Source organism: Symphalangus syndactylus, chromosome 1, assembly GCF_028878055.3.
Source record: "Symphalangus syndactylus isolate Jambi chromosome 1, NHGRI_mSymSyn1-v2.1_pri, whole genome shotgun sequence".
Taxonomy (NCBI): Eukaryota; Metazoa; Chordata; class Mammalia; order Primates; family Hylobatidae; genus Symphalangus; species Symphalangus syndactylus.
In genome coordinates, this window is record NC_072423.2 from 144,062,196 (window position 1) to 144,088,168 (window position 25,973).

General features: G+C 38.8%; 2 protein-coding genes across 10 annotated transcripts in view; one reads left to right on the forward strand and one right to left on the reverse strand.

Annotated features, from left to right (window-relative positions):
• Positions 1 to 23,612, forward strand: part of MTMR7 (myotubularin related protein 7) — a 115,524-nt gene extending 91,912 nt beyond the window's left edge. For both annotated transcript variants that reach the window (XM_055287070.2, XM_055287088.2), the window contains 7 exons: positions 8,288 to 8,397; positions 10,042 to 10,167; positions 12,315 to 12,364; positions 14,311 to 14,511; positions 15,796 to 15,936; positions 18,034 to 18,160; positions 20,028 to 23,612. In XM_055287070.2, the coding sequence (XP_055143045.1) occupies positions 8,288 to 8,397; positions 10,042 to 10,167; positions 12,315 to 12,364; positions 14,311 to 14,511; positions 15,796 to 15,936; positions 18,034 to 18,160; positions 20,028 to 20,390 (1,118 nt within the window). In that variant the 3' untranslated portion in view covers positions 20,391 to 23,612. The remainder of the gene's footprint in view (positions 1 to 8,287; positions 8,398 to 10,041; positions 10,168 to 12,314; positions 12,365 to 14,310; positions 14,512 to 15,795; positions 15,937 to 18,033; positions 18,161 to 20,027) is intronic.
• Positions 17,831 to 25,973, reverse strand: part of VPS37A (VPS37A subunit of ESCRT-I) — a 58,263-nt gene continuing 50,120 nt past the window's right edge. For 5 of the 8 annotated variants that reach the window (XM_055287144.2, XM_055287121.2, XM_063613256.1 and 2 more), the window contains one exon: positions 24,648 to 25,219. The gene's annotated coding sequence lies outside the window, so the exon portion shown is untranslated. Of the gene's footprint in view, positions 22,165 to 24,647; positions 25,220 to 25,973 lie in introns of those variants that run through there. The other 3 variants (XR_010114569.1, XM_063613247.1, XM_055287131.2) reach the window with 3 other exon arrangements.

Genomic DNA, 25,973 nt, shown 5'->3' on the forward strand with positions numbered 1-25,973 from the left:
AAATGGTTTGTAAATATTGGTTTGGGTTTGGCAACAAGAGTGAACAAATAAGTATTTCTTCCTTATCCTGAGTTTATCCAAACAAACCCAACAGTTTTATATTTAAAAATCCAGGCACTAATCGCTTTGGTCTCAAGTGTATCCCCATCTGCCCATGTCTATTAATCATCTGCAGACCTCTTTGCTTTTCACACTGCCACTCAGCACACAGGGGAAGAAAACACCCTCTCAGTGGTTAACTTTGCTTGAGAAACTGGTGGGGTTATTTTACTCAGCACACGCAATGTTAATGCTCCTGAAAACAGAAATGTTAAACAAGAAGCCTTGTTAGTGCTGACATGGTGAGAGCACAGCAGCCTGTCCCATTGCTGAGAGCTAACTGGACAGAGAAGCGTGGGGACATTCTCTCTGGCAGGACATTCTAGGGCCTGTTCCTGTGGCCATCCATTCCTCTCTTGCTTTTGGCACAGGCCATTTCCAGGTTAGCTGGCAAGCCCGGTGTCTTTATTTTTAAACTTGCAGTCATTTCCATGCCTTGGGGGAACAGAAGGTGGTGAAAAGGACCTTTTGTTCCTAGGCTAAGTGTCAGAGCTTGATGCCAAGGTATGCCAAGCCCCCTGAACTTATAATCAATGAGAATGCTAACTAGCCCTAAGCCCTATAATACCAACTGGAAAGTTTGGCCTGTTCAGTGAAAAAAAGACTGCAAAAGAATGTTATCTATGGAAGGCTTGGAGGAATCAGTTGCGTCCTGAGACTTCACACAGTGGAATGTGTGTATTTTAGGATTAAGTTGAACACTTTGGGGCATGGCCTGGGGTTGGACAGAAAGCCCAAACAGCAGGTGGCCCAGGGAGTGGTGAGAGCTCATGGAGGGTGCCGGAATTTGCCATGCTTTCCACTGGGCCGTGTTTCAGGGCCGTGTGCACAGGCAGAAGTGAGCCTGATGCTTGGAGGGCCTGTCCGGTATTGCTGTGCACTGTCACAAGGCAACAGATCTCCAGAAGGGCCGGGCTTGCTCAGTTTTAACTTGGGGCTGGCATTGGCCTTTGCATCAGATTGTGCTGTCTTCCAGTTGGGTCCATTCACCTCTGAGTTCGCAGGAAGACTTTTTGAAGTGCACCCCGGGTACGTTACTTTATGGAAATTGGCTTCTAGATCATCAACTTCTGTATGTCCTCCTTACTACGATTACATGACCTGCCTCTCAGAATGCTCCTAGGGCCAGCTTTAAGCCGTCTCTCCCTTCCCAGCTCCCTTCTTAATTGCCTTGTTGCCACCTTACAAAAAAAAAGCATACCCTTTACCACACCCTCAGTCTTGCTGTGATGCATCTTCTCAGGGTGTGTGAGGAAATATGTAGTTTTATATTTTATTTTAGAGATACATGTGCAAAACTGAAGACTTCTGATCAGATTAAGCTTCCTTGAGCAATCTAAGTCAATACTGTGCATAGAAGTAAAATGCCAAGACACAAGTGCAGAAAACATTTGGAAGTTTAAACTTTCTGGTGGCCACATTAAAAGTAAGAAGAAAATTTCGTGTTATGTAAATATATATTTATATTAATTTTAATAATGTATTTTATTTAACCCAGTCTATCCCAAATGTTATTTCAACGTTATCAGTATAAAAAGCTAGTAATGAGGTGTTTTTGCATTTTTTGTGTGTACCATGCCTTTAAAATTTGATTCATATTTTACACTTACAGCATATCTATCTCAATTCCGATTGGACATATTTCAAGTGTTTTGTAGCCACATGTGATTCCTATATTAGGGCAGCACTGTTGTAAGTGATAGAAAGCATAACCTTTAAGCTGATGGTATTTGGGAACCAAGATTTGTTCCTGTTGAATTATGAAAAAAAAACCAACCTGAGGTTGAGAGGCATTAATTAAGAGCATGAACTCTGGAGCCAGACTGGAGCCTCGTCTCACCACGTATCCATCAGCTGGGAGACGCTGGACAAGCACTTAGCCTCTGTTTGCATTGGTTTCCACAATCAAGAATGAGAATAAGTGCCTTCCTCAGAATGATTGTTTGAGGAGTGAAAAGCTAAAGCTAATCTATGTAAAGCATAGTGTCTGGTACCTGGTATGTGAGAGTTACTGTTGTTATTATTACTTCTGGTAAAACCCACCAAGGTAGCCATGGTGTGGTGGCAAAAACTCTAGGTTTGTCTCTCAGAAGACTTGCATTTGAGATGTCTTTCTGCTATTGATCACTTCGTGCCTTAACTTTTCGGAGCTTCAGCGTTGACATGTTTGAGTGACTCTAACACGTCCTTCCTCCAAGGACACCCCTGCTGGAGGAACAGATAATACAATGTGTATCATAGCTACCATTTTTGGGTATCTTCTTTATGCCAGTGTAATGCTTATTTGTATTATTTCATCTTCACAACTGTTTGAGGAAGGTGTTTTTATCCCCATTTTATATTTGAAGACAACAAGGCTCAGTAACTAGCCCAGGTTGCCATGTTGAGCATGGGCAGAGCTGGAGTTTGAGTGCAGCTGTGTCTGCCTCTGAAGCCCTTAAACATTGCTACATGCTATTGCCCATTCGCATATCATGATTATTACTCAGATGTACAGTTTAGTTCACATAATACTAAAATCTAAGTTAAACAAGGAGGCCTTCCTATTTCCCCAAGATGGCAGAGTAAGCTAATGTGAAATCCCTGCTGATAAAAACATCTGGAAGTGTCGGTGAGTTTGATCAGGGAAGCAGGACAATAAGCAGTGCTCTGGAAAAGGGGCCTTGTTTTCAGGAGACGTTGGAGATGTGAGGGTGCAGAGCTGGGTGCCTGGAAGAGCAGAGGACAAGTCACTGGTGAAGGCCTGCAGCGGGGGCTGGAGGGGACGCCTGTGGAGGCTGCTTCTCCTGTGTCAGGTGTCCCTGGGGGGCACAGAACTGGCCATCAGAGGCAGGGGAGTGAGGACAGATTGGAGTGGGCAGGGAGAGCTTCATCAGCTGCCACTTCACGTCACCTTCCAAACATGCAAAATACCTGTAGCAGACCTTAACCTGGAACCATCCAGATGAGAGAATCTCAGGAAATCTGGCTGTGAATTAGCCGACGTGATGGGGTAGGACCCCACTGCAGTGGCCAACAGCGATTCGTCCTGGAACCACGGGAAGAGTGAGTCCAGACACATCGGGAACACCATCCGTTATGTTTGTGGGAGGCTTCCATCCTCCTGCTCCAGTCCCAGTAACCTAACGCCTGTTCCAGATGACTGTTCTATCATATCGGGTTCTTGGGGTGCTCAGCCTGTGTCTTTACTCTGCCTGCTAGCCACTATCATGAACGCTGTTCCCTGGTGTGCTGTAAACTTGTCTTCAGCCCAGCTTTTTCTGTGGGATTCCACAGAATGGTGGAAGCATTGCTCCTAAGCAGCATTTGGTGTACGTCTGCTGGGTGTCTGTGAGATTCCCAGCCCAAACATGGTAATTCCTTATCTTGGGGGCTTCTGTGCATAAGGAAGGTGTGTTTGGATCCCAAACATGTGTGAGACTAGGCCCAGGGTTTCAGCATCTCAGGAGAGATTTTTGTTTTCCTCATGCAGGGTCCAGGCAGAGACTGGTTTCCCATCATCATCCTGAGTGCATGAGTGGATTCTTTTAACAGCTCAGTTTGATGTAGGGAATCTCAGTTCCAGCTTCTGCCTTGCACAGGCCCAAAGTAATTTCTTGTTTCTGTTCCAGTTAAACACAACACATAAAAACTTACCCACTTCCTCCTGACGTCCCACTAAAATGAGAATGAAGTGGAAAAAAAGGCAAAAATACAAAAGGACGGGAGATTGAAAGAAGGAGGTGATGGAAACAAAAATAGAAAAGCTGCAAAATAAATGGATGAGTGATAAGTAATGCCACAGACTAGAAAAAAAAAAGCTGCAATTTATGGCGGAAGTATGAGAAACCCCAAAGTAAGCTAAATAGAAGTGCAGATCCTTAGACCATCTCTGGAATTCGAGCCGTCAGGTATCTCTGAAACGAGTAGTAGCCGAATGTTTGCACAAGAAGCAGTTCATTGGATCCCAGCCTCCTTCCTCCCCTGCACTGCCTAGTGAAGCCTCTTTCCACACTTCCACAAGAGAAGATGGTGATACACTTTCTGGAAAGTCAACCTTTCTGGAAACGTTGACTACAAGGACTCTGGGATCAGGAGTACCAGGCAAAGCTGGAAGAGGGGATGGGGAATTCCAGGCCAAAAACAGGGATTAAGTGAAAGTGTAAGTATGGAAGAATGAGACCCATGGTTACTGCCCCAGCTGTCCTCTTAGGACATTGGCATCCAACGTGATGCACTCAGGTGTTCAGAAGATTCCATGCCAGGGCCTGCAAACATCCAAGACAAAGGACTTGCAGATGTTACATTGGCGAAATGCCCCATAGCAAAGCCCAGCAGCTAAGAAAGCCTGCCCATGCACACAGCACATGGCACACGGCACTGCCAGCCAGCATCCTGTGTCTTGCTCTTACATGTGAATGGATAGGTAAAAATTAGCAGAAAACTGAGGAAAGCTCAACATGCATGACAGAGACCACACCCCCACAACACACATATATAAGCAAGCAAATTCTAAAAAGTCTAGAAATCAACATTCAATTCAGAGAAGAAAACAAAAACTGCCATTAATATTTTTAGAGAAATATTATAAGATTGGCAAAACTTAAAGCATCAGCATTACCAAGCATTAGTTGGGATATGGGAAAAGGAACTTTCCCACCCTACTGGTGAGAGCATAAACCACTGCAGCCCTTTTCAAGAGCAATTTGGCAGTAGAGTCATCCCTCAGTATCCAAGGGGAATTGTTTCCAGCACCCCCAACCCAGCCCCCATAGATTCTCACATCCACACACGCCGAAGTCCCTTACATAATAACATGGTGCATTTGCATATAACCTATGCACATCCTCCCATATATTTAAAATCATCTCTACATTACTTGCAATACTTAATACAATGTAGATGCTGTGTAAATAGTTGTTACACTGGATTGGTTTTCTATTACCAGTATTTTTTGTTGTATTGTTATTTTAATTTTTTTCAAATATTTGTGCTCTGTGGTTGGTTGACTCCAAGGATGTGGAACCCGAGGATACAGAAGGCCAACTGTACATGATAGAGCTGAAGATTTAGGAACTCTATGACCCGGCCCATTTCACTTATAGAAATCCAGGTACAGGGAGACTTTCCACAAGGAGACTGTAGAAAGATTTTTTTTTTTTTTATTGTACTGTTTGTAATTATTAAAAAAGAGGGAACAACTGTCAACAATAGGGGGATGGATAAATAAGATATAGAGTGGAATATTATATAGCTGTTAAAATTAATGAAATTTATTTACATAATATGGATATCTAAAAAAAGTTGGATAAAAATTGCAGACTATAATATATATGTAAATTTTAATACCTATAAAATATATTATTTGAGAATAATAGTAATAAGGGCTAACATAAATAATAACACTTGATACAGAGGCTATTATTACCATTTTACAGTTGAGGAAACTGAAGCACAGAGAGGCTAAGTAATCAGCTCAAGCCCACACAGCTAGTATGTAAGTAGTGAAAGGACAAAAAGTTCTTGGGAATATTAACAATCTTCAAAGGAAAGAAGCAGGATGACACGAAAACACGAGACTTTATTTGTAACTTTATTTTTTTAGAGACGGGATATGGCTCTGTCATCACCCAGGATGGAGTGCAGTGGCAAGATCATAGCTCACTGCAGCCTCAAACTCCTGGGTTGAAGTGATCCTCTCGACTCAGCCTCCCAAGTAGCTGGGACAATAGGCATGTGCCACTAAGTCTCACTAATTTTTTCTCTTTTTTGTAGAGACTGAGTCTCACTACTTTATATAGGCTGTTCTTGAGCTCCTTGGCTCAAATGATCCTTCTGACTTGGCCTCTCAAAATGCTGGGATTACAGGTGTGAGGCACTGTGCCCAGCCTTTTTTTTTTTTTTTTTTTTTTCCTTAAGAGACATCTGGAGCAGTTGTGGGCAGTCTGGATGTCTGTTACATTATCATGTTTTTAAAGATTTTTTTTAAGAGCAGTTTTAGATTCACAGCAAAATTGAGCAGAAGGTACAGAGAGTCCCAACTAGCCCTGCCTGCACACATGCACAGCCACCTCCATTATTAACATCCCCTACAGAGTGGTACATTGTTGTGGTCAGTGCACCTACATTGGCACATCAGTATCACTCAAAGTCCACTGTACAGTTCCCTCTTGCTGTTGGACATTCTATGGGTTTTGACAAATGTTTAATAATGAATGTGACCACTGTCATAGTGGACAGAATAGTTTTCTGCCCTAAACATTCTTGTGCCCCACCTATTTATTTCTCTCACAACCCCAACCCCCTGGCAGCCACTGATTTTTTTTGCTGTCTCCATAGTTTTGCCTTTTCTAGGAGGTCATATAGTTGACATCATGTAATATGTAGCCTTTTCAAGGAAAAGTTGGCTTCTTTCCCTTAGCACTGTGCATTTAACTTCCCTCTGTGTCTTTTCATAGCTCATCTCCTTTTATCACTGAATAGTATTTCATTGTCAGGATATATTACATTTTTATCTTTATATGTTTAAATATTGTGTAACTTTTAATGATTAAAACTGTAAGCTTGGGAACTCTCAGCCCAAGGCTGACTACCGAGGGCTACAGGGCTAACAGAGCCATAGATTCTGTGAATCTGGCCTTCCACTGAGCACCCTCTCTTTTACTGTTCTGCATGCACTTTATCAGACACATAGTGTCTTCCTGCCTGTGATGCTGGGCCTGAGGTACGGAAGGGGCAACACCGTGACCTTAGAAAGGTAGTGCTCCGAGCTAGAGCGAATTCGAAGGGCTGTCCCTTCACTAGCTGCATATCAGGTCTTCAGAGCTGTGCTTCCAGCTCAGGGCAGGCATTTGGAAGGAAGAGTTTGGAATCTTGCCTAAACATATTCATAATATGTTTTTCTTAGGTTGGGTTTTTTGCTGGGAATTTCAGTGTTATTTCCTTCAACATCGTCGTCATCTATGACTCAGAATTTAACTACTTGTGCTTTTTTTTGTGTGGCTTTTATGTTGCAGGAAATCACAGTGAATCCTCTTACCTGCATTCTTGGAGGCAGGGCATCTGATAAATTAATATTTTTGTTAATGCTGCTATGTGACCCATATGCACAGTGCTTTCAAAGAGTTCACAAAGTTGAATCTGGGGGTTTAGAGTTGGAAGGATATAATTTATACACCTTCCCCATTGTAAAAATGAAGAAATTGAGGCTCAGAGACTGGAATAACATGTGCAAGACTACACAGCTCATTGCTCATGGAGTTGGGGGTAGAAAAAAGGGCTCCCTTTTCCCTGTGTGTGTGTTTATTGCACCACAGAGAACAATAAAACAAAAAGCAATCTATGACTTCTTGATTGAATTTCACTGGTTGATTATAAGACTCCTCCATAGGGCTTTATAGGTCCAAACCTCCACTTTGGATTGCAGTATTTGTGATACGTACTCAGAACACTGGCTCTAAAGCTTTTTAATGCTTTACGTTAAATAAAAGAAGCTCCTGAGGTGAAAGTTGGTGGTTTATAATATTATAGAGGTGTTTATACACCTGCCTTAGTTGTGTAAATATAGATACCACTGGGATCCTAGGTTTTCTTCATTTTCACTCAAAGGGAAAGCCTCTACCCTGATGCTCTAGAATTGGATCAGAGGCATGTGTGTTATTTTTAAGCTTACAGGCCTTACTCCCATTGGGTGGGGGTTATTGGCAAGAGGAATTTGATCATTTCCATTCAAGAAATTTAGGATCTCTCTGTCTTGTGTTTTTACAACAGTCCTAATCTGAAGTGGTTGGGTGATGGAAACTTCTAAGTGGGTAGGTGCTACAATTAGTTATATGATTTTTTTCCTCATAGCACTCCCAATTCATATTCCTTAGTGGCCCATGTTTAATTACTTTGCTGGAAAGGCAAATAGATGTTTTCCGCCAGAACTCTTACTGATTTTCATTAATATTAGGATTTAAACTTTACATATATATAATACTTGTAAACAAGTGCAGTATTCCCTGTGACCAAAGAAGGTAGAAAAGCCTTACTTGAAATGGTTCCATAGAATCAAGTTTAGTAAATGTGGGTATTTATTTTGACTTAAGTCTTCCAGAAAATACCTGTTACAACAAAGGAATCATTAACAAACTACCTGTAAAACATGATCATATGTAAAATGAGAGAGTACCTTAATTTTGCTTTTATAACATGATTTATCTTGCAGTGTGTGAACTTAAATCTCCCTCCATGAGTGATTTCCTGTGGGGTCTGGAGAACTCTGGCTGGTTAAGGCACATTAAAGCCATAATGGATGCAGGAATCTTCATTGCAAAGGTATGCAATTGCAGAGAAAATAAGGGACAGATGAGCAAACCAGTGACTTCAAAATGGGTATCCCTCTGCCATGGGCTTCCCTGTCCTAAGCTGCACTGCATTGACTGGGTAGCCAGCTTTGTAGAGCTCCATATAGTTGTGCACTGAAGATGTGATTTTGCGAAAGAATACAGTGCTTAGCTGATAGTATGTCAGCACTGTGATCAAATGGTAAAATATTTCCAGAGTATTCTCTTCGATTAGGCTTAATCCTGGATGGAGGAAAGAATTTTCTGTAGAATACAACCAAATGTGAGTTACTTCAGTGATAGGGCGTGGGGCTTACATCCAATAGAGCCTCCTTTTTAGTCATGGCATAAGCAAGTCATGTTCCTGTAGCTGGAAGGTAGAGTCCATTCTGCCATAGGAAAATGTTGCTGCAGCTTTCATACAAGCTGTTTTAGAATGCAGTGTCTTTTGTGTTGTTCAGTTTTTTTAAAAAAAGTCAATTACTTGAATTTATACCTAAAGAGAACCATATCTTCCCTGATGCCATGGTATGTTCCCCATTCTGAGGTAATCATTTATTCAAGAAATCTTTATTTAGTGCCAGGTACTATTCTAGGTTTTACAGATGTGATGTGAATAAGGCAGATCAAGTGTCTTCCCTCACAGAGCTTACATTCTGCTGTGGGAGACAGAGAATTTTTTTTTTTTTTTTTTTTTTGAGAGGGAGTCTCGCTGTGTCACCCAGGCTGGAGTGCAGTGGCAGGATCTCAGCTCGCTACAACCTCTGCCTCCCAGGTTCAAGCGATTCTTCTGTCTCAGCCTGCCAAGTAGCTGGAATTACTGGCACGCGCCACTATGCCTGGCTAATTTTTGTTTTTTAGTAGAGATGGGGTTTCACCATGTTGGTCAGGCTGGTCATGGACTCCTGACGTCAGGTGATCCACCCGCCACGGCCTCCCAAAGTGCTGGGATTACATGCGTGAGCCACTGCCTCCAGCTGAGACAGATTATTAATAAACTAATAAAACTAGAATTTTAGGTAGTGATAAATGCTATGATGAAATCCCTCCCATGTTTCCCAGCATATGTTAACTGCCAAGATATTTAGCAAAAAATGATGTGCATTTGCAATAGCAAATAGATACTCTTTTCTTAGTGGAGATTTTCTGGTGTCATTTTTACGTTTGTTTATTCCTCCTTTCCTCAACCTTGGATCCATTACTTGACTCTTACCTTTTACTTATAACTTCATAGGTCTGTAATTTATAACTTTTTTGCCTTTTCCTTTTTGGAAATGGTTGGGGCCAGTAGCAACTCCAGAATTTCAGTAAGGCTTATTGTGGAAACCCAGAGGGGAGAGAAGAGGGTTGAAGGTCCGTTTGCATAGGACGAATGCTTATATTTAGTAAGTACATGCGCTTATTGGAGATGACTTGAGCGGTGGCTTCTGGATAGAATGGCAAGGGAAAGCTTTCGCTGCCAGCACCAGGCCACTCTGGCTCTGCCCTAATTAGGTGGGGCCCTAAATAGATGAATAGACAGGTGTTTCGTTTTGGCTGTTTCTTTCCATAAATATACAGTCAAACCTGGCTGTGATGAGAGGTTCTGCCTTTTTACAGCCATTCTTTGTGACTCTCTGTGGATCGTGTTTTCTAGGCAGTTTCAGAGGAAGGGGCAAGTGTGCTTGTTCACTGTTCTGATGGCTGGGACAGGACCGCTCAGGTGTGCTCGGTGGCTAGCCTGCTGCTGGACCCTCACTACCGGACTCTGAAGGGCTTCATGGTGAGTGTGGCCACTGGGCCATTCCCACAGGTGGTGCCTTGACCAGGAATGGACCCCTGTTTTTACAACTACTGGCAACTGCTGTTTTCTTGCCAGCATTATTTTTCTTTTAGTAGCTCAGCAAGATTAAAGGGGAAGAGATCAAATAGGCTTGGAATAAAGAGATGAATTTCTGGGATATGGAGACCATTTCAAGTCAATGCTACTGAATGAGTTTTGGGGCAAATATAAAATATATTTGGCAGCTTGTAAGACAATTTTATATATCATTTGCTCATAAGTATTTCAAGTTTGAGGTAACATGAATATATAACAGAAAACTTTTTAGAAAAAATATTTTGGGAAGAAATTTTCTATATTGTGTATGCCAAAAGTCCTTGGTAGGAAAAACTGTTTTCACTCCAGGGTATGTTTTTTAAGTAGTCTTTCACACCCCTGGATGAGAATACTGAAAATTTCACAGCCTTTTGTTGTTGTTCTTTGCTTAAATGATGAGTATATCCTGTAGTTTGAACTTTTTAGGTGGGCATCAAAATGTAACATGTTGCTTTCAACTACAGAGTATTGTATAGTTGCCTGGGATGGTGAAGTTTTCACTAATCTGGTATAAGTTCCTTAAAATGAATTAACCTCTTAACCATGATTTGGTAGAAAGTGCTTCAGTGAATCATGAATCTGTAATACAGAAGATGCTGACAAAGGAGTCCTAATGGAATATCTTTACTGCTGGGTCTCCATTATTGAATAATATCAGCAACATTCTCGGACAAGAGGCAGGCTCCCTCTCTGGGATGTTTTTCTTTTTTTGGAAGTGTCTGAGAACTTCCAATTACCTTTGATAGCACTGACACCTCGAAGTGATACTCTTGCTTCAGATCCCTGCTGGACTGAGGTCAGGAGGGTTGGATTCCTTCATTTGCATTTGGAGAGTAAAGAGGTTGCCAGTCACACACTGCCCTTAGGGTCTTCTCCTGCACACATCCTTTTCCATCATCAACTCGTTCTCATTGTGCCCCATTCAACTTACAACCCAAAGAAAATGTCTCGAGTTGTCAAGAACAGACTTCCACCAGTTCATATTTCTTTGTAGGGGTTAATCTCTGGCCACTTTACAGCATTGGGGATATTGATCAGACTATCCATATTACTTGACTAAACACTTTCGAAAATCCAGGCTGGGTGCGGTGGCTCACACCTGTAATCCCAGCATTTTGGGAGGTTGAGGAAGGAGGATTGCTGGAGCCCCAGAGTTTGAGACCAGCCTGGGCAACATGGCGAGACCTCGTCTCTACAAAAAATTTTAAAAAATTAGCCAGGTGTGGTAGAGCCCACCTGTGGTCCCAGCTACTTAGGCTGAGGTGGGAGGATAGCTCAAGCTCAGGAGGTCAAGGGGGTAGTGAGCCATGATCGCATCACTGCACTCCAGCCTATGTGGCTGAGTAAGAGCCTGTCTCAAAAATAAATTTTAAAATATAAAACAATATAAAATACAAAACCAAAGTAAACATTTAAAAATAATAATCTGGACTGCTTCAGAGTTAGAAATTCATGTTAACCCTAATTTCAAAGCAGGGCTGAAGCTTCGAATATACCCCAAACCCCATCATTTTAGAATTGTTCTAATGTGTAGAAAAGATCACTGAAAAACTTCCCAATTGTTTTTTGTCAAGAGGTTGGTAATTTACGTTACACTGAGAGGCAGCATCACACGTTGGTTGAGATGGGGTTTGAAGTGGAGAGAGCTGGGCTGTGAAGTGGTGTCTGCTTCCTAGTAGCATGATCATGGGCGGATATGAAACCTCTTTCCTTCAGTTTCCCCTTCTAAAAGAGTGAGAATACTTACCCTACAGTTAGAGATCATACGTAAAGCAATGTGAACAGTGCCTGGCACATAGGAAGCATTCCGTGGGTGGGGTTCCTGCATTTTTATACATCCATTTCCACTCACTGTTCCTATGGATGACCTTCAACTTTGCCCTTGCCATGTGCATGTCTGTATGGGTGGATAATGCCTGTTTACCCATTTGCAGGTTACTTGAGGATGGGGACTTCTGCAAGTGCCTCTGAATTCCTCAACGTTATTGGTTGTATGGTCTCTTATTTTTCGTTTGCTTCTCTCCATGATATTTGTATTCTTTCTTGTGTAGGTATTAATTGAAAAGGACTGGATTTCCTTTGGTCATAAGTTTAATCACCGGTAAGTAATATTTAAGATTGTTGTTTTGAATGTTTAGAATAAAAGCACTGTTTCTGAAATTTTCAATTGAATATTCAGGGGAAAATCATCTTGTTTTTTAAGAGTTTGTGTCGTTTATTCAGAAAGCTCAAATTTTGTTGTATATGTCATATCAGATAAATGAAGTTATAACTGATTCCTCTTGGTAACAGCTGGGCAGAACTAACTAATGTTAACTTGTTCTAGAACAGACAGAGAATGCTTGTTCATCAATTGTCCTAGTGAGGATCAGCCTTCCCTTCCTCCTGCCATTCGCATGTGACTTACTAAATTATTCCATTTTATAAGTCCAGAGATTCACTTTAGTCTGCAAGTTGTGAACTGCCTGTGGAACAGTTTCTCTTTGATCTTCTATAGTCCTAAGGCATTTGTATCGGAATGCAGTTTGTCCCAGATGTCTCTGGAGAGGTGATGAAGGCTTCAGAGCCAGACACATCCAAGTCCAGATCCAGGCCATGGTATTCACTGTCTGGCCTTGGACATCTGTCTGTCTGACCTTTGGTCTCTCATCTGTGGAATGGGGATGCCGAAGCTGTTGTTTTGGGAGCCACCAGCCTCCTTTTGTCAGTGTTGATGATGCTTGTATTGTGTTCTGGCGTTCTCCACTCTTTGAATCTTAAATGGTATAGCTGTACTTAGTTTAGTCTTTTGTGATTAAATTTAGGCAGCACGTTTCATTAGTTTGACATATATTTTCAAATGTTTTACTGTGTTTTCTTAAAATTCTAAATGCATGCAACTGCTCAAGTATATTTTTGTAGTTTTTTGCTTTTAGCATTAATTGATCACTAATTCTGCGATTTTCAAGAATTCTATTTTTCTAATTTTTTCCAGGAAAGCATAGGAATTCCGTTTACAAATGAGAAAATTAAAGCCCTCAATTAGATAAACTTCTTAACATGGCATTATTTTCAGTTTGGGGTTCTATTAATATTATATGCTAGGCAGTTAGGATCTCCAAGATAGGAGACAGACTACAGAGAGAATATGGAAATGACTGAAGTTCAGCTAGATAATTGTTTGATAAGGAAAAAATACATTAATATTAGACAACCCTTTTTAAAGCTACCAAAGGTGAGAAACTGTAACATCTGAGAAGTTTCTAGACAATTTACAATGTTCTGACTCTTGGGAAAACTCTGAAACTGATCATTGCTCATTTCTCTTCCTCAAGGTGATGATCTCTTACTAACACGGGGTTCTATATTGTTATTTTGTCTTTGATGACACCAAAACATCCTTTTGGATCCTCTGTAAAACTCACACAATAGTGTAAAGGGCTAAGGAGTCTCCATTTTAAAATCAATACAAATTTGAGGAAGACGATTCTGATGTGCTCTTGAAAAGCAAAGCAGTGGGAGATAAAAATACATGTGGAATCTGTGGTCACATGGAAATAAATCATGTGACAAGCTTTAACCGCTTTAGAAATGGGAATATTCCAGGCAACTTGGGAAACCACAATTTTTTTTTTCAAGTTGTCTTTTTCCTCATCCCTTCCCAACAAAACGGTGCAAAAAATGAAGAGCCCTAAAGTTGTTTGGACATTTCTTCTCACCCGCTCGTAAAGTACAACATTTATTTTAAAAGTTCTAATGTACTTTTAAGGAATGAATTTAAAAATGCCCTTTTTCTGTGGAAAGTGTCTTTGAATTTTATTTCTTGCACTAACACTTTCTTTTGTAAGTATAACTTGAACACATCCCTTCTATCCAGACCTTCACTACAAAGTTGCTCTGGAAATTTGAAATTAAAAACTTAACTTTTCTACTTTTTTTGTCATTCCAAGTTTGTAAGATAAGATTTATTTAGGAACTACGGTTGCTTTTATGATTGTTTTTGCATTTATGGCTTTCCAATTTAAAAATAAATCTGCCTTAAAAAGTCTCTAATGCTTTGTTTTATAGATATGGCAATCTAGATGGTGACCCAAAAGAAATCTCTCCAGTTATTGACCAGTTCATTGAGTGTGTTTGGCAGTTAATGGAACAATTTCCCTGTGCCTTTGAGTTCAATGAGAGGTTTTTGATTCACATTCAACATCACATTTATTCCTGCCAGTTTGGAAACTTCCTGTGTAACAGCCAAAAGGAGAGACAAGAACTCAAGTAAGTGTTTTGGTGTTTTTGGTGTTTAACTTTTATTTAAAGATTTTGATGACTGAGAATTTTAGGTTGCCTTTCATAATTTTGAAGACTTTTTTCATTTAGTCACATACCTATACTGACAGATGAGTTTTATTTTCTTTTTCCTGGCATCTCAGAAATGGTTTAAATGTCATCAACTGACAGATAAATACAGTTTCATTTTTTCCCTCAGTTTCTGCCTGATACACACAGACAGCTTGACAGACTTGATGCATGAATATCGAAAGGGAATTTTCTGGAGTCAAAAAAGTGGTTTTTGCATTTAAAAGGAAAAGGTTAGACATCTTTGGTGGCTATGCTACCATAATAAAAATTGCAAATTTAATTGGGAAAGCAAATATAAAACTAAAGCCAGAATTTATTCAGATTAAAACTGTATTGATTTATCCAAGGGTAAAAGTAGATAAAATGTGGACATTAAAATAAGTGATAGTAAAAAACTTTTAACAACAACAAAGTGATTTAGGCAGTGTAAATGAGAGAACATTTTTTAAATTTTCATAAAATGAAATGATTTTAACTATGGTGTATACAACATTATCAGATTTAATTTGGGGAATGATCAGTTCACATGAAATGGACTCATAAAGAAAATTAATTTTTGTAGTGGATACTAGTTTGTTTTCTCTAAGGAAGCTCAAGTGTGATTCCTGGTAAATGGAGATGATTTAGAAGGAGCAGAGTGTATCCTTTAGGGTCACTTGTTTTCTTGTACCTGACTAGCCAATTCTAACAGTATCTGCTTGGGTCTGAATATGGCTTTTCCACTTACTAGCTACAGGACTTTGGGAAACCACTTACTCTCTCTATTCCTCAGTTTCCTCATCTGTAAATTAGACATATCTCATAGCAACTCAGTGAGGATTGAATGAGAGGAAACATGTGAAATATTTAGAATAGTGTCTGACAAATTACACATGTCCAGTGACTATTTGGGGGAAAAAACTCCCCCAAAAAGAACGGCTTAACACACACACACACCAAAAAACAAAACAAAAACAAAAAAAAACACTTAAAGGAATCGAACACCTTGTCAAGGCCAGTACAGATGGTGGTGAAGTTGAGATTATTACACTGTTCTCCCTCTATACCATGAAGTCACCAAGATGATACATTTACCTGCTATCAAACAGACATGTGGTTTTCAGGTAACAATTATTAGTTCCTTTCCAGCATTAATATAACATATCTACTATGTGTAAGCACCAAAGTAGGTCATTTATAGACTTATTTTCTTTACAACAGGATTCAAGAAAGAACATACTCATTATGGGCCCACCTGTGGAAGAATCGGGCTGACTACCTGAATCCTCTGTTTAGAGCTGATCACAGCCAGACTCAGGGAACCCTTCATCTCCCTACAACACCATGTAACTTCATGTACAAGTATGTAAACCCTTGGGAACTTTGTAGCTATGGTATGAACTTGGATTCTGGTACCGTTTAACATTCAGAGATCAAAGTGTATGACACTGATATTTGAGGCTTTTGTTGGACACAAAAGACACCAGAGGGAGATGCTTGAATATCTGATCTGGTATTTTTGCCAGTGTCTCCTCTGCCTCTTTATTCCTCCTAAATGTGGAATTTTCTTCAGGAGGTGATGTTTTTTAATAATGATATCATAAAAAGATAAGTTCCAATTTATTTTTTTAAAAGCAAATGAAAGAGAATAATGCAAATGCCTTAAGTCAAATGTGGAATCACAAGTTTCAACAGTGATCATGACTTATTAAAGTTGGAGCAACAGTTATTATGTTTTTTGCCATTCGTTTAAACAACAACAAAAAGGCCAAAACTGCGATTACTTTTGCACCAACATAATAGCTTGCCTTTTTGTCTCCACTGAATTAAGTCCTACTGGAAATACTTCCCTTGTGGAAATTACGTTAAGATTGTATGTATCAGCCGAGGCGGGTGGATCACCCGAGGTCAGGAGTTCAAGACAAGCCTGGCCAACATGGCGAGACCCCGTCTCTACTAAAAATACAAAAATTAGCTGGGCATGGTGGCGGGCGCCTGTAATCCTAGCTACTTGGGAGGCTGAAGCAGGAGAATCACTTGAACCAGGGAGGCGGAGGTTGCCATGAGCCGAGACTGCACCATTGCACTCCAGTCTGGGCAACAAGAGTGAAACTCCATCTCAAAAAAAAAAAAAAAAAAAGATTGTATGTATGAGGAGGATGGGGAGAGCAGGGTGGCATCCTACAGGTTCTACTAGGTATGTGCTAGATATGTATGTTTTTTCCTTTGGCTTCGTTGCTAGGCTTGTATAATATGAAAAAACTCAAAGGTCGGTCAACAACAACAAAAGACTCACGCAGAATAAACAGAAACCCCATCTCTTTCTTCCTACTCACTCCTGACACAGACTTGATGGCTTTTCTTCCTATATAGATTTCGTTTCTCAAAGTGTTTTTTTCTTATTTCAATTTTTTTCTCAGAATTTATAGCAGAATATTCTATCATACTAAACAAAAGCCTCCATAGTGCAAGTAAAACAAGTTTTAAGAGCTGCTGACATACGATCAATTGGATTGCAACTAATTTATTATTAACAGCTAGTCAACACATATTTTATTGAGGATCAAACACTGTTCTGGGCACTGCAGATAAAACAATGACACCAAGTCCTTGCTCTCAAAGTACTTACTTATCTACATAAATAAAATAGTGGGTCTAAAGAGAACTCTATGATAACACCATTTTTCTCATCTGTGCTCCAGTATGTTTTTTTGTGTAGGATAAAAAGGGACTTATTGGTCAGGCATGGTGGCTCCCGCCCGTAATCCCAGCACTTTGGGAGGCTGAGGTGGGTGGATCACCTGAGGTCAGGAGTTCGTGACCAACCTGACCAACATGGTGAAACCGTCTCTACTAAAAAAAATACAAAATTAGGCATGGTAGTGCATGCCTGTAATCCTAGCTACTTGGGAGGCTGAGGCAGGAGAATCTCTTGAACCTGGGAGGTGGAGATTGCAGTGAGCCGGTATCACACCACTGCACTCCGGTTTGGGTGACAAGAGCGAAACTCTGCCATAAAAAAAAGGGGGGGGGGTTTATTGCAAATGCAAATGTCAACTTTTAGTGGTAGTGATACAAAAGATAAAAGCTGCAAGTTTAAGATTCCCTTTGTAGCTGAAAGAATCTAAATATACAATTTCAAAGTTCAAAACTAAGCCGTTTTCTTAAAAGAAAATGGTTACATGTGCTATTTCAATTTTAGAAAAATGTATTCTGTGCTTTCTAATTCATATATACAAGTAGACTTTTCATAAACTTATTCTCTCCAAAAGGCATTTATTGACCCAAGAAAAAAACATCAACATGAAATTATTACCTTAAGTAGTGGCTTTTTTGAGGCTGAAATTTGCATTTGGTTATTATTAAGACTGTGGTATCATAGATACCTTAGAAGACTCGAGGATGTGAATTTTCAGACTGTGATAAGGTGGTATCATGACACTCTGCTGTCCTTTCCAGGTTTTGGAGTGGAATGTATAACCGCTTTGAAAAGGGGATGCAGCCCCGACAATCAGTTACAGATTACCTAATGGCAGTGAAGGAGGAAACTCAGCAGCTAGAGGAAGAACTAGAGGCCCTGGAAGAAGTAAGACATACTTGCTTTGTTAATCTGTTTAATGTGCTTATTTCTTGAAGAGCAAGGCTTCATGAAAGCCTCTTAAGATTCAGTGCAACACAAACATTTTGCATTTTTAGCCAGTAGAACACCTGAAACACAACCCCATCCAGGTCAGGACTCAGATAACCGAAGCCCAAACCTGGGCATTTAATGCATTTCACACATCTGGCTTGTGGCTCAGTTCCACAAATTTTTGGTTGTTCCTCATTTTAGGTCTACTTTTTGGTTACTGTTAGAGTAGTAAAATTAATTTTTTTTCTGGAAAAGTGTGAAAAAGAATAAAATCAAATACATATAAAAATCTTTCTCCACTTTTAAAAATTATGTAACTATTATATTAATCTATAATTGGTAATAGAGGAGATTGACTATCAAGTCTATCTTTTGGCTTCTATTAACTTCCCTGTACTTGGACAGGGAGGTTATAAGAAAATGCTTTTCCTAATTGGGTATCTTTGTTTCCAGTGGCACTACTGTAGTTTATGAACATCTTAGAATTCTGTTAGTCTATTTTAGCAGTCTGGCTCTTTAAAACTGGCTCTTCCTTATTACAAAGTCAAAATTCCTTAGGTTGGCATTTGAGATACTCTCATCTTTTTTTCCATGCTAATATTTAATGGTTTCTGCTGCTTGTATACAATTTAGACCTTCCTACCTTTGTGTTTGTCCTCTCACTGTCCCTCCTCCTGCCAGGAATGCTTACTAGCTATTACCGGAACGTCCAAGTTTAAATCTTTCACAGTCCTGTTAAAATGTTCCTTCCTCCCTGAAACTTACTCTGTTCTCTTCCTTCTAACCTTACCACTTCATCCCTCTTCAAGAACTTTTGCCTTTTTGAAATTCTTACATTCCATGAACTCTGCCTCTCTCTGCTCCACTACTACATGTTCCTTAGGGCTGGGTCTGTATTTATCTGTTCCTCACACTGCCCAGCACGGTGCTTTTGCACATAACCTAAATGAATGCTTTGTGAATGAACACATAATACTTGATCTTATAACACCTCCTCTGTTAACATCAAAACATGAAATCTGGTGAAATGTATTCTGAACAACCCAAGTGTCCATGACTTGATGAATGGAAAAACAAAATGTGGTAATGTGTAATGGAATACTGTTCAGCCAGAAAAAGGAATGAAGTACTGACACATGCTATACCATGAATGAACTTTGAGAACATAAGCTAAGTGAAGGGAGCCAGATACAAAAAGCCACATATTGTATGATTCCATTCAATTTATATAAAGCATCTAGACTAGGCAAATCCATAGAGGAGATAGCAATGCGGAATGACTGCTAATTGAGTATGGGGTTTTCCTTTGGCAGGGGAGGTGATGACAGTATTTTACAATTAGTAGTGATCATTGCACAACCTTGTGAATATAACTAAAAACCACTGAATTGTATACTTTAAAAGGGTGAGTTTCATGGTAAATGAATTGTATCTCAGTGTAAAAGTTAGATGATAAACACTTCATTCCTGATTTCTAAAAAATGTTTTTTGAGTTCATGGGATGAGAATCATCATTTGAAACCATGTCGGTATAGAAAAGAGGGAGACTAGGGTTCACTGGGTGCTTCAACTGTGCTATATTGCTTATGATTATAGAAAACCTATTTCAAGGCAGGTATTATCCTTACATTAGAGATAAAGAAAGCAGGCCTCACAGATTTTGTGCAAGGTCGTGAAGTCCAGGTTTGAACTCACATCCCTCTGAGTCCCATGTTCTTACCATTATACCCACCTGGGAGGTAACAAATGCTAAAGGCATACATATATAGAAAAAGATACATTATTTATGATTTTTCCCCTGAAATTGTTATTTCTTTCTTAGAGGCTGGAAAAAATTCAAAAGGTCCAGTTAAATTGCACTAAGGTGAAGAGTAAGCAAAGTGAGCCCAGCAAGCACTCAGGGTTTTCTACCTCAGACAACAGCATAGCCAACACTCCCCAGGATTACAGTGGGAATATGAAATCATTTCCATCCCGGAGCCCTTCACAAGGCGATGAAGATTCTGCTCTGATTCTAACCCAAGACAATCTGAAAAGTTCAGATCCAGATCTGTCAGCCAACAGTGACCAAGAGTCCGGGGTGGAGGATTTGAGCTGTCGGTCTCCAAGTGGTGGTGAGCATGCACCGAGTGAAGATAGTGGCAAGGACCGGGATTCTGATGAAGCCGTGTTTCTCACTGCCTGAAGTTTCCCTTTGGAGTTCCAAAGTAAAGGACACATAAGCAACACTTCCAAAAAGAAGGGAACAAGGTAGTTTATCATAAAAACAAGAAATGGTACATGTCATTGAGAACTATTTTAATGCAGCTATGAAAAGGGAAAAAAGTGCCCAGTTCTTGATTTCTTAGATACTGAAGAGGACGTAGTCATTTATCAAATATAAGGAAAATTATTCACCATTTTGAAGCTCATCCTAGACTATGAAAATTATATTCACTGCAGAGCAGTTACTTCTATCATTACCCGAAGTGATCAGAATATATCATCTTCCTTGTCATAGCATGCATCTCTCAAAAAGCCTCCACTCCTTTCCCTCACATCTGTGATCATCATGAATCTTTTAGTTCACTTCCAGATGCATATTTTGTGTTTTCTAAAGCATCTGACATTATCCTCCTTTCTGACCCTCTTATACGTATTTCTAAAACAGGCACATTGGTGAGATGCACACTTTTTGGTTAATAAGGAGCTTTTAATTGCTTATCTTTCAGGCATAATCATCACTTTAACTTTTCCTTAGAGCATATATTTTGAATTGTTATTTTGTTGTTGTTCTCTGAGATCTACAGTCTGTTTCTCCCCATTATTTAAAAATGCTAAACCTTGTATCTCACTTTTTCTCTAACACTGATTTAATAGCTAACAAGGTAGAAGCAACATTTATTCTCCTGGTCTTATAGATGAATTTAAGTATCAGCTTTCTTGTAAGAACAACCTTTTATTACTATTCTAGAGACTACACTACCGACAGTGTGGGCCAGCCACCAGCCTGATCTCAAAGTATCACATTATAAAGTTAGTAGGTAAAACATCTGTGAGGGAAAACCCAGTTTCAAGAACCAGAGAATTGGGTTGTCATGTCTGTTTAATGAAGGGAACAGGTTTTGTAATCTATCATTTTAGAAATTATGTAACTGGCTAATGTGGTTTAATTAACCTTAGTAACATCTCATGACCACTGACTGCTGAGTTCTGAAAAGAATTTTTGTTTTGTTAAACTGCACACTTGAGGGGGAGTCCCTCTCCTGTCTTATGAGTTAAAAAAGACTTCAGTAGGTGACCTAAATGAAACTTAGTGGGGAAAAGTGGCCATGTTTGGACATAAATAAATGGTATTCCCACTGTATGGTTTTAATATATTAATACATTCTAGAATGTAAAAGGATTAATTTAAACTTCACAATTTACATCAGTATTTTGAATATGTGAAAGGATTAATTTAAACTTTACAATTTACATCAATATTTTGAATGTTGATTTGTTATGGGAGAATGTATTACATTTCGCTGAAATGAGGACAAAGTCAAGAGGGCAAGAAGGCAACATTGCTGATCTCTCTAGTATGAAAGATTTGGAAGGAGTGTTGCAATATATATAAATGAAAACATTTAATTGTGTTCATCATATTTAAAAATAGAATATATTAGAGAACTGTGATATAAAAGTACTGTTAATGTAAAAAATAAAGCAAGCGTAATTCTTTCAGAATATAAAATTTGGGCATTGTCTGCTGAGCAGTTCCCGAATTAAGTACAAGGAATGTTTATTCATTTTCTGCAATATACTGTATGTAATAGGGAATACCTTGCTAAAATAAAACTTAGGATATAGTGGTAATGGCTTTCACATTTTTACAACATAACTCACTTCACAACCTTCTTGGAGCTGTCCACTCTTAGAAACTCTGTTGCCTAATATTGAGGATGCAGCTTTAATTTCTTCCATTTGACAGTGTATGTCTATAAAAACAATAAATATTAAAAAAAAATGACAAAGTATCTATGCCAAACAGCACTATGCTTTTATTTGAAAAGCAAATAGTATAAATATTTGATGTTTTAAAATGTAGTTTTTTAATATGACAACTTCTACATCAGTCATAAACTTTTAGTCCCCTCAACTTTTTTACAAGACATTATAATTTATGTAACATGTTTGTCTACTTATTAGAAGTTAACCTAGCACTGAGATTTATATAAAAGGTTACATTTATTGCTTATTAAAAGTTTACTGTACTTTCACAGATTCTTCAAAGAGCATGGCTAACCCAATGACACTAAAATATCTAATAAACATTAATCAGGAAGTGCTTTATTGAGAGCAGTGGTTTAAAGCATAGGGATAATCCAGTATAAAACTGATTTGAGGCATATTACTTCCCAATTAGTAATATTTAGAATGCAAGTAATTTACTTTTTAAATTTGGTATGAAATAGGTAAGAAAGAATTTTGACCATGACCCAGCAAATCAGTAACTGAGCTTTTTATAGAATGGAAGGTGATGATCAGAGACAGAAACCATAGAATAAATTTTTATTCTTTAAGAGCATATTAGTTTACTTTCTGCTCCTAAAAATAAATCTGAGCTGTCCTTCAATTTAAGCATATATATGGGTCAAGCACCCTCTATTCTGATATAAATTTCCTAGTCTCAATTTATGCCTAGAAATTTCTTTCAACTTTGAAGTGGGTCTCTTTAATTTATGTCTCACTGATTTAGAATTTTCTTCTATTTTGAGGTATTAACCTTTAACTTTCTACCTATGACAAATTCCTACACTGATTAGTAACTCCTAAGTATTCCTCTATAATTCTGATTTCTATCTCATCTTGTAAAATCAGAATACAAACTTTGACATGCATTTCATTTTTTCTGTGGCACTGCTTCTCCAATGTGGCCAATTTTTATGAAGAAAATATATGGCCATAAAATTAATTAGAAAAAATGGTCACTTAATCTCTGTTGCAAAAACAGAACCCACATTCATAAGGGCATATTCAAATGCAGATTCTTTTCATCCTGGGGGACATATATAACCTTTATGTAAACTGATTTGTCTATTTGTTAAATGCAGGTAGCTGTGATCAAACTCCTCTGTTTCATGACTAGGTTGTAACAAGGTTATCTAATGAATGAATTTTGAAGGAGAACCTAACCTGTGTTAACTGGTATAGAATGAAACTGGGATAGTTCAACTTTAAAGAATAAAAAACACTGAGATGAACTACTCATGTGATTATGTAGAAGATATTTACTCTGTAAGAAAATGTTTCATTTTTTTTTTCTGTTTTTCTGGTGAAAAGGAAAGCATCTGAACAATGTTTATCTTTGTATAGTATTTCCACAATGCCTTATTCCTAGTAGGTACTTAATAAAATAGATGATAGATCAAATGAATTAATCAAATGAAGGGCTGTGGTATGCTCCTCCCTTGGTATGGGCTACATCTACCTGGTTTCTAGGAACCTGACTGTTGGCAAAAGATTGAGACTGTTAATATCTTCCATTGCTGTAACTGCTGGGAAAATTAAGCTCTGGTGGCCAGTGCACTAAGGAAAGGTTTCTGAATACCCAAAAGACTATCATAAATTTGAAACACTCTTACCTCAGTTATCTGTAAATCAGGAGTAATAATTATTCCTTCCTCATCTGGTCATTTTGAAGATTTAACAGCATGCCCTTAGCACAGTGCCAGGAAGACAATTATTTTCTGTATCTCACATTGTATCTTAGTCCATGTGAGTACTTGCCCTCCACAGACAGACTAAATATTAAGCATGTTTTAATTCTAACAAAATAATTTTGTTTTTCCTATAACTTTATTGCCAAAAACATGTACAGGAAGAACTAAAAAATCTAAAAAAGACAATCTATATTGTATGCTGGTGTCGGGAAGACAATCATACTGGGATGAAATTTAAGCAAAATTATGCATTAGTTTGTTTTGTAATTTAGATGGTACCTTACCAAGCCTGAGCTACATAGTTCACGGCATTTTCCTTTATGAGCTTTCAGGGCTTCTCAAGAAATACGTTAATTTTGTGACATGGTATAGAAGCAAATTGCTCAACATAGTACACAAGAACACTCAAATTCATTAAAAATCAGGATTACTTAAAAATTAAATTTTACTTATTACTATAGCTTTTCTCTTAGGAAAAGATAACTCACAGTAGAGGTCAGAAAAGTTCATTGACTTTTTTGTGTATAGATTTAGTGTTTATTAACATAAAGATTGTTTTTAACATTAGGAATTTAGAAAACCTATCCAACCACAAACCTACCAGATACTTATTATGTTTTTTAAATTAGCATGAGAATTTGTGTTGGACTGGTTTAAATGAAAGGCAACTGTTTTTTTTCTATTAGGTAAAATATTTACTTGTATTGCTTCTTAAATGCATCTTTAGTTTTAAAAATGAAACAATATATAAGAACAGCTGGTTTATTCTTTTGATTTATTGTAGGTATTAAAAGTTTCTTTTGTGAGATGGCACATAGGCAGGTTTGGTGTTTCGTAACACTATGAATACCTTAAATTGCTTCTGAAAGTTTTATCCACAAAGAAAGAAAAATAAGGGTTTCCTCACAGTTGAAAATAGTTTTTCAAAAAAGGTTAAGAGGAAAAAATCTAAATACCATTCTTGATAAAGAAATGGAACTTCAAGTTAAAAATACAAATTTAAATGAAGTTTTATAAAACATTAAAAACTAGCTAAAAGTACATGCATAGGCATTTAATCAAGATAAGAGGAACAGCAGTGGAACTTAAATATGATAGGATTTATCAATAATAAATAAACATTTCGGTGCAAATAGTGCAGAAAAACTTCTCAAAGATCACAGCAATCATTCTAATCTGTACAAAATCAGTCTCAGTTCTGTATACAATCTATATAGGATATCTGTGAATTTAGCCACTGATGAAATGCCAGTTTGCAAACCATAAATATAAAACAGTGTTTAGTTTTGTGTCCCATTCCTCTCTTGGCAGTTCATGTTTCCAGGAAAATCTAGAAAGAAAACAATTAAAAAACCCCTAAGATTTAAGAAGATAAATATGTATCTCTTTACATTATCTTCCAATTAAGACTTGCCCATAGTGGCTCCCAGGCAAGATGGCCAAATAGGAAAAGCTCCAGTCTGCAGCTCCCAGGGAGAGCAACACAGAAGGCAGGTGATTTCTGCATTTCCAACTGAGGTACCTGGTTCATCTCATTGGGACTGGTTAGACAGTAGGTGTAGCCCACAGAGGGTGAGCAGAAGCAGGGTGGGGCATTGCCTCACCCATGCAAGGGGTTAGGGAACTACCTCCCCTAGCCAAGGGAAGCCTTGAGGGACTGTGCTACCTAGCCCAGATACTACATTTTTCCCACGGTCTTCACAACCTGCAGACCAGGAGATTCCCTCAGATGCCTACACCACCAGGGCCCCGGGTTTCAACCACAAAACTGGGTGGCCGTTTGGCCAGACAAGGAGCTAGCTGCAGGAATTTTTTTTTGTACCCCAGTGGTGCCTGGAACGCCAGCGAGACAGAACCCTTCACTCCCCTGGAAAGGGGGCTGACACCAGGGAGCCAAATGGTCTTGCTCAGCAGATCCCACCCCCATGGAGTCTAGCAAGCTAAGATCCACTGGCTTGAAATTTTCACTGCCAGCATAGCAGTGTGAAGTCGACCTGGGACGCTGGAGCTTGGTGGGGGGAGGGGCGTCCGCCATTAATGAGGTTTGAGTAGTCCGTTTTCCCCTCACAGTATAAACAAAGCCT